We start from the raw sequence: 9274 nt of genomic DNA on the forward strand, positions 1-9274 counted from the left end.
AGGAAAGCAGTGGGAAGTGGGAAAACGGAAGGTGAGTAGTTTTAGGACAAGGATTAAAAGTTTGGAAGCAAAAAGAATATCAGTTTAAATTAACTTGGGAAGAAAATGATCAAGGTAGTTTAGCTGGAGAGGAGAGTAGAAAAGATATGAGGACAGTGTTATTTGGGGGTGGGGTGGAGATGACAGGAGTGCTTGGTGAAAGAGAAAAGAGAGTGTGTAGGCAAGCACAGATGCATTAAATGTGCCCTGACTCTTTCTGTGTTTAGAAAGCAAAGTGGAGAAAAGTCTAAGCGGGGTTGGGGGTGTTTCTTTTCCCTAAATTCAGTTTGAGATAGCTATACAATATCCAAATAAAGATGACCTTCAGATAATTGGAAGAAATTGCCTCAAGGGAGAGCGTGTGGAGGCAAAGAAAAAGATCTGGGAAATAGACTGCACAGAAACAGAAGATGAGCTCACTCGGGGAGAAAACTTGCGAATGAAAGACTGGAATTGAATTTTTGAAGAATGGTGAAAGATTAGGGAATATTTAATAGTTCATTGAAGAGTTAATGCACGCATGGTGAATGCATGAAATATTTAAAGCAAACTATCAAAGAAAAAAACTGTGAGAAGTGAGGATGGCACTCTTAAAAAGTGAGTGCTAAGGTAGGGTCAGTGGGACAAAGGCAAACCAGAAAAATCTTTCTGGACTTTCAGTCCAGATTAACCATGTGAGCTGGACTCAAAAAAGTTCTCATCTATAAGGTAGGGATGACAATGATAGTATGTACTTTACAGGGCTCTTCTGAGGATTAAATGAATTTACACCTGTAAAGCCCTAGGACAGTACCTGGCATCTAACGCTACATAAGTGTTTGCTATTATTATATTAATTGGACTCAGACTCCAAAATCCTGGGTTTGAGTCCTAGCTTGGTCAAGTCCCTTCACCTATCTTCATCTCCCCCTCATCTGAAATTGGAGATAATAAAACTTACTTTACAGGGTGACTGTGAAGAAAGGTAACCTGAAAGGGATTTGAAAAATGGAAACCACTGTAACAAATGGGTGGCATTGTTACAGCCCCCCTTCCTCAGACTGTCATAAAAACTTAAAAGCTGACATCAAATGTTTTCTGTGTTACAGGCATCGTGCTTTAGTACTTTGTACATCGTGCTTTAGTACACGCATTAGTACTTTGTGTATCATCCCATTCAATCATCAAAACGACATTAAGAGTTTGGGTACTGTTAACATCCCCATTTTACAGACAAGAAACTGGATCGCAGAGTTTAAGCCTATGATTCGCCCAAAGTCACAAAGTGAGCAAGTCGCATAGCAAAGAATACAAGATTCCAAAGCCCAGGCTGGGGAGAAGTGGCTTATAGACGTAGCCCAACCTGTTGACCTTGTGTAACTGTCTGGGACTTAGGGAGGGCAAAGAGTCCCCAACCAAACTGCCCACTCAAAAGAAGAGAGGTGGTTGGGTAATGACTGGGTAAAGAGTAAGCGGAAGAAATTCTTGGATTTTTATTCAAAAAAGTTGTTTTTAATGCCCTCTAGGTGCCACGCAATGAGTCAGGTAGGGGATGACAGCCCAGGTGGGCCTCTGACAGGCTGTTTTCCTGCACTTTCCCCACGCCTAGGTTTCTTCGTGTCCAAGAGGGGTTTGCCACTTTCGTCACTTCCTGGCTTGTGGTCCAGGCAAGCAGGCTATCGTCGGATCTTAATAGTGAGTCCCCCTCCGTTCTCCTTCCCGGGTAGCAGGTGAGCGGGAACACGGGCAAGAAACCACATCGGCCGCGCCCACGCGACCCACGGCTCCTCAACCGGTCCCCGCGCCGCGCGGGGGCGTAACCGGCACGCCTACCCGCGTCCCGCCCACTTTGCGAAAAACGATGGCCGCAGCCCCTCCCACTTTTGACGTCCCGATCAAAATAATCCTTTAACTACAACTCCCAGAAGGCCGAGCGGCTGCACAAGCTCAACTGCTGTACAACTACATATCCCAAGGGGTATCGCGCCACCGTGTCTCCTCCACTGCGCAAGTGCAGAACCACCCTTGTTTCCGGCGTGGGCCCCAGCGAGCTTAGGTCCGGTGTGGGAGGGCTGCTCCGTTTACCATTTGGGGCTCGTGGCTGTGCAGGTGAGATAATAAGTTCAGGAAAGCAACTGTCGCTTCCTTGGGGCCTGGGCAGATTTTGTGTCTGGGGAGGCTGGGGCAAATGCCGGACCTAGAGCTGCAGGCTTGTATCAGAAATACACTGGTACCTCGGTTTTTGAATGTCTCTGTTGATGAATATTTTGGTTTATAAACACTGTAAATTTTATGGATCTATGGTATCATTAGATAGTAAAATTCATGCTAAATTTGTAGTTTTAGGGGTTGATTTTGAAGGTCTGGAATGGATTAATCCATTTTTATTACTTCCTATGGGGATACCGCACTTCTGTTTTTGAACGTTTGGGAACTCGAACGGTCTTCCGGAACGGATTATGTTAGCAAACCGAGGTACCACTGTAATTCTTAATTATTCCTTGGCGTTTTCTATCTTACGAAGTGGTTTTTTACTCTCCAACAATCCCTGTTAATCCCCAGAACAACACTTTTGTGTGAGGAAGTGTAAGTGCCTCCAGTTGACAGCTGAGGAAAAGGATCACGCTACTAGTCGTTGAGCAGGGCCTTAATGCTGTTTTCGAAGTTCAAACCAGGTATTCTCTTCTTTGCATACGGATTGCAGACGCCCTTTCTTGTTGACTAAGGGTTGGGGAGTCGGCATCCCTTGCTTTCTCAAGTCTGGAGTATCCCAGTAGAGTGAAGGGAATGATCAGGTAATGTAACCAGGTGTTCTGTCAATCTGTAGATACAGTTTTCTAATTATGTCTGAGTCATTTATTCACTTGGTGTATTTATAGAGGTGGCTATGGGTTTTAAAGTCCTACTCTAGTTACTAGAGATGCAGCAGCAAAACCAAAATGCCCAACCCTAGTGAGGCTGGACAGACAATACAATATGTGAGACAGATGGTGATGAGCGATAAGGAGAAAAATAAAGCAAGATAAGGAGTAACATCCACTGGAGAATTCTGAACAGAGTTCTAACTTGTTTAGATCTGAAATTTAATTTGTGTTGTAGGCACAACAGCTACACAGAAAAGATGGGAGAGGAGGCCAATGATGACAAGAAGCCAGCAACTAAATTTGAACTAGAGCGAGAAACAGAACTTCGCTTTGAGGTGGAGGCATCTCAGTCAGTTCAGTTGGAGCTGCTGGCTGGCATGGCAGAAATCTTTGGCACAGAGCTGACCCGAAACAAGAAATTCACCTTTGATGCTGGTGCCAAGGTGGCTGTTTTCACTTGGCATGGTTGTTCTCTACAGCTGAGTGGCCGCACTGAGGTGGCATATGTCTCCAAGGACACCCCTATGTTGCTTTACCTCAACACTCATACAGCCTTGGAGCAGATGAGGAGGCAGGCGGAGAAGGAAGAGGAGCGAGGCCCCCGGGTGATGGTAGTGGGCCCCACTGATGTGGGCAAGTCCACAGTGTGCCGGCTGCTTCTCAACTACGCAGTGCGTTTGGGCCGCCGCCCCACTTATGTGGAGCTGGATGTGGGCCAAGGCTCAGTTTCTATCCCTGGCACCATGGGAGCTCTCTACATTGAGCGGCCCGCAGATGTTGAAGAGGGATTCTCTATCCAGGCCCCTCTGGTGTATCATTTTGGCTCCACCACTCCTGGCACCAACATCAAGCTTTATAATAAGGTCAGAGCCAAGGTCGGGTGGAGGGAAGGGCGGCTATTGAGGTAGGAGGCTGTGCAGAAGTTTGCTAGTTAAAACTGTCTACGGCCATTGCTTTGCTCCCTTAGCTGGTATTGCCACATGATTTCAGAAAAGACAGTTTCAGATATAAGTCAACCTCAGATTGTAAATGTTTCTGTGGACCTATTCTTAATTATTAAATTTCCATAAATTCCCACGTGGAACATGAAACAGGAGACAGAGAAACAACATAAACATTAAATCTATCTTGTGAGGGTCAAAAACCACAGCCATCATAAAATGTTGTTTTTCTTGTACCTAACACCACTTATTCTAAAGAGGGACAAAATAGCTATGGATGTGTTCGTTTTTGCGTTGTTTTTCCCCTCACCTTGATCCTTTCTTCTGCAGATTACATCTCGTTTAGCAGATGTGTTCAACCAAAGATGTGAAGTGAACCGAAGGGCCTCTGTGAGTGGCTGTGTCATTAACACCTGTGGCTGGGTGAAGGGCTCTGGTTACCAGGCCCTGGTGCATGCCGCCTCAGCCTTTGAGGTGGATGTGGTTGTGGTTCTGGATCAAGAACGACTGTACAATGAACTGAAACGGGACTTGCCTCACTTTGTACGCACTGTGCTGCTCCCTAAATCAGGAGGTGTGGTTGAGCGCTCTAAGGACTTCCGGCGGGAATGTAGGGATGAGCGTATCCGTGAGTATTTCTATGGATTCCGGGGCTGTTTCTATCCCCATGCCTTCAATGTCAAGTTTTCAGATGTGAAAATCTACAAAGTTGGGGCACCCACAATCCCAGACTCCTGTTTGCCTTTGGGCATGTCCCAGGAGGACAATCAGCTCAAGCTAGTACCTGTCACCCCTGGCCGAGACATGGTACACCACCTCCTGAGTGTTAGCACTGCTGAGGGCACAGAGGAGAACCTTTCCGAGACCAGTGTGGCGGGCTTCATCGTGGTGACCAGTGTGGACCTGGAGCATCAGATGTTTACTGTTCTCTCTCCAGCCCCCCGCCCACTGCCTAAGAATTTCCTTCTTATCATGGATATCCGGTTCATGGATCTTAAATAGAGATCAGCAGGAAGCCTTGCTGCCTGGGGCGTGGAGATCTGGCCATCACCAAAGGCAGGTGGGCTGAGGTATGAGTATCTGTTGAGAACAGGCTGACAAGTAAACAGTGACCAGTAGAAAGTTTATGTTCTACCTCTAAAAACCAGTGGTGGTAACCCACCTCTTCTAATCTTGGACCAAAAGGAAAACCATGGGAATATAATTGGTTTCTTCGATCCTGAGGGGCTGCTTTGAAATCTCGAAAGCCCTGGGGAATCCCATTTCTTTCACTGTTTTTATCACTGCTTTATATTTTGTATATAGTACTTGTTATCTCATTTATCCAGAATGAAAGATTGTGTTAAAAGGCCTCCTTGCAATAAAGTTCAAACTTGGGAAAAATTTATTTTAATAAATATTTTTGCCGTATCACAGAAGTTGGTATAGTTTTTTAAAATTGTTTTTTTCCCCTAAGAATTATAGAAACATCATTGTTATGATCTATTGCTAAATGCTTAGAGCAGAGGAAAGCCAAGAGCCCACCTGTGAGCCAAACAGGTGAATTTTTATGATGGTTCCCCTTTCCTTTGCACTTAAGTAACTAGATGGCAAATCTGTTGCCAGAACCAGGGTTACTATGAGAAACCAAAGAGGCTGGTGATAAACTTGGGATGAGATTTCAGATCTAATAATTTTCCAGAAATGGCTCATTTTCTCCCAGCTGCAGCTTTCTTTCCTATCGTCTATTGGATTGGAATCAGGCCCTAAATCAAAATGTAAATTGAGCTTTCAAGGAAAAGCCCATGCTCTGATCTCTTGCAAATGATTGGGTTCCTAGTTTGGACCTGGATTATTGAATAAGTATCTGATGCCCTTCATTCCGTTTCCACAAGTAGTTATCGAGCACCTGCTATTTGCTAGGAACCATTCTAGATAGGGAACAGGATAGACTAAAAGTCTTATGGAATTTACAGAACAAACATAAAAAAGATAAGTGCTATATACACTTAAAATTGGGTGATATGGGACAGTGACTGAGAGGCTACTTTAGATTGGGTGGTCAGGAAAGGCCTCTCCTAAGTATACACTTCAAGTTAAGACCTAAATAGCTGTGTAAAATTTGGGCAAAATATTCCTGGTGGAGGAAACAGTGTGAAAACTTAAGAAAAGGCTTGATGTGGTTGGTGAAGGGAATGGCGGTGTGACTGGAGTGGAGTGAATCAAGGCGAAGAGTGGTAAAATTGGAGGCTGGAAAGGGCAGCGAAGATAATGTAGGGATTTTGTAATCCAAGAGCAGCGGGAAACAATGAGAGAGGGGATGTGTCTTAGTCTTTTCTGGCTTTAACAAAATACCGTCGACTGGGTAGCTTATAAACACTGGAAGCCTCACAGTTATGGAGGCTGGAAAGTCCAGGATCAAGGCACCAGCATGGTTGTGTTCTGATGAAGGCTCTTCTTCCCGTTTGCAAACTGCCATCTTCTAGCTGTGTCCTCAAGTAGTGGAAGGGGCAGAGGAGCTCCACGGAGCCTCTTAGGTGTAGGCACTACTCCCATTCATGAAGGCTCCGTGTTCATGACCTAAGCACCTCTTAAAGACCCCACCTCCTAATAGCATCATCTTTGGGGGTTAGGATTTGAATACATATGAATTTTGGGGGACACACATTCAGACCATTTCAGGACATAGCAGTTAGAATGATACGGTCTAATTTACACTTTGAAAAGATCCCTGCTGTGTGGAAAATGGGTGATAGAGGCCAGAGTAGAAGCAGGGACACAAGGTAGTTTCAGTGTGAGAACTGATGGATTACAGTAGGGCAGCAGAGGTGGAGTTGGTGAGGACATTGCCCTGGGACATTTTGGAGGCAAAGTTGATAGGACTTGGTGATGGAAATGGTGAGGAAAACAAGTGGAATCAAAGATGACCCCTACATTGTTGACTTGAACTAGACTGGCTATGAGAGTGGGGAAACTCAGGGAAGGAATAAGGGAATATCAATTCTACTTTGACATTGTTAAGTTTGAGCTGTCTATTAGTCGTCCATATGGAGATGCCACATAGACAGTTGGAAACAAGTATGGAGGGTCGGGGAAAGTTAGGGCTGAAGGTTCATAGGAGCTATTGGCTATAGAGGGCATTTAAAGCAGTGGTATTCTAAGTGTAAATCAGGAGGCGGCAGATGGACTTTCAGAGCACTACGAACAGAAGCGGTGAAGTATAATGGGAGCTAGCAAAGAAGACTTGACTATGGATCTGGAACCATGGATGTCATTATTGACCTTGAAGAGTGTAGTCTTGGAATGGTGGGGATAAAAATCCTATTGAAATATAGTGAGATAACATAAAATGAAGAAGTAGAGATAACAATTATGGACAACTCTCTCAAGATGCTTTGCTAAGAAATAGTGTAGGAGGGGGATATGGGGTTAAGGGAGAGTTTATTAGCCTTTTAGATAGGATGCCTCAGCATAGCAACACTCTAGAGGGAGATAATTTAAAGATGGGCCTGATGTGTTCCTGACAGTATTCTTTTTTCTGTATGTGTTTTGTTTTTCAAATAAAATGTCAACAATTTCAGAAGAAAATGCAGGAGTGAAGGATGAGATCCAGAACACAAGGGAAGAAACTGTCCTTTAACACAAGCAGAGACATTTCATAGGGATCGGAGGGAAGGCAGCAGTATTTATACATAAAGAGAGGTCGTTCCTCTCTGCATCTAAACCCAAGGGTAACATTTTGTTCTTTTTATTTACCAATGACTTGAACTAAAAATGATCGTGTGGTTTGCCATCTAGAGGCATGAGTAAATGCAAGTGAAGAGAATTTGGAAAAGTATAAACTACACTAGAAAATTATAAGGTATTTCTTGATATACATAGCAAGTAATTTATTTGAAATTTGATGGTCTGACTATCCCATTTTGTTAGCCTCGATTTTACTGTGCAATACTTTTCAGAAGTGGCTGGTAGTTTAAACCTTATGTTCCATTAAACATTCTTTCCAGGAAATATCTTGCATGATCCTAAGGAAAACTGGAATCTCTCTCTAAACCTTGGAATAGTGATTATGCCACTGTTTGTGCATATCCAGCTAAGAGATTAGCATCCAGTAGACCCGTGTCCTAGGGGAGTTTAGAATATGTGGTTGGATGGTGGTAGGTCAAATTTTTTATTCCTATTTAGCACTGTCTAGCAGAGACACAACAATTTACAGGTTCTTAGGAAAAGAAAGATGCCCAATTTGTGAAGTTGGGGAAATGAAGAAGTTTTAAAAATCCAAGAAAAATACAGTCAAAAAAATGAAATTTGATTTCTTCCTAAGGAAACAACCTAAAAGAAAAGCCTCTACAAATAAATATTTTTATCTCCAGTTAATACCTTAACTTTTGTAAGGTCTAAAGTATTTTAAAGATTTCATTTTTTAAATACACACTGTCATTAAAAAAAGAGAACCCTCATGTGTGTTGCAGTAAACGGAGATTGAAGCCCTTAGCAAGAATGAACTAGACCCTGATGTAAATGCCACGTCAGAGAAGGAAGTAGGCTAGACCCCAGAAAACAGAAGGTAAACCTTTCTCCTTCACCTACTGCCTAGTGCTGAAGTGTCAGACCAGTTAAACCAGCAACATTTGACACCAATCCCCAAGACAGATGGCAGGATTTAGAATCACATTTTACAGATGAAGACACTTGGCTTCAGAGAAGTGGCTGGTTGTATACTTTTTTTTGAAAGACAATTATGTAATAGCCAGGGCTGTTTTCAAAAGAGAAATGGCCTGGGGCTAAATGAGAGAACACCTGGCCTTGTTCTTGGGTTCACAGCTGTGTAGAGCTAATTAGGGCAAAGTGTGGCGCTGTGCTCTGCCTAGAGTTGGCCAGAACCTCGCCAGGGACTGGAGCTTCTAGAGAACCTTTTCCTTCCAGCTAGATTAGGGATGCGGCGCCCATTCCTTGGATTGCAGTCAGAAACTAAGGGAATGAAGCGGAACCAAAAGCTGGCTCGCACCCCGGGGGGCCTCCCCCGCCCCAGAGGGCGCGCACTCCCTGTGCCTTCCGTCGCTGGCACTACGGTTCCAAGGCTCGCGCTCGCTTTCCTCTTCGTCCCCGGCTTTTGGGAGGAGCTTCGCCCCACACTGACTCTTCTAGTACCGGCAGCCCCTCCATGCGGGAGCCACAGCCAAGACCATTCCTTTCCCCGTGGGATTCTGCTGGTACCAGGCAACTCGCTGGACCGAGAACTGTTTCATCAAGAGTGTCTTAAATAAAGTTTTCTCCATGAAAAAAAGAGGAAAAAAAGTGGGGGAGGGGAGAGATATTTAGTCGGAAAGGTTTGGCCAATGCCTGAAGGGGGAGAAGCAGGAAGACGGCGGGGCCTATATCGGTGATTGGTTCTACTAGAAGCCTGTCTGGACTGTACCACACTTACTTGGAGGTGGTCTGGCGAATTCGAAGGGGTAGCTGCTTGCTTTG

General features: G+C 44.4%; 1 protein-coding gene across 2 annotated transcripts; it reads left to right on the forward strand.

The window, feature by feature from the left end:
- Positions 1-1990: 1990 nt before the first annotated feature.
- On the forward strand, positions 1991-5233 carry CLP1 (cleavage factor polyribonucleotide kinase subunit 1). Of its 2 annotated transcripts, XM_019715420.2 has the most exons (4): positions 2034-2127; positions 2581-2693; positions 3118-3745; positions 4154-5233. In XM_019715420.2, the coding sequence occupies exons 3-4, from the start codon at positions 3140-3142 to the stop codon at positions 4823-4825; spliced, it is 1278 nt and encodes a 425-aa protein (XP_019570979.1). In that variant the 5' UTR covers positions 2034-2127; positions 2581-2693; positions 3118-3139; the 3' UTR covers positions 4826-5233. The 2 variants fall into 2 exon arrangements, with proteins under 2 accessions (XP_019570980.1, XP_019570979.1); XM_019715421.2 differs by lacking the exon at positions 2581-2693 and having other exon boundaries at positions 1991-2127.
- Positions 5234-9274: the final 4041 nt, after the last annotated feature.

This window comes from Rhinolophus sinicus, linkage group LG06, assembly GCF_036562045.2.
Source record: "Rhinolophus sinicus isolate RSC01 linkage group LG06, ASM3656204v1, whole genome shotgun sequence".
Classification (NCBI taxonomy): domain Eukaryota; kingdom Metazoa; phylum Chordata; class Mammalia; order Chiroptera; family Rhinolophidae; genus Rhinolophus; species Rhinolophus sinicus.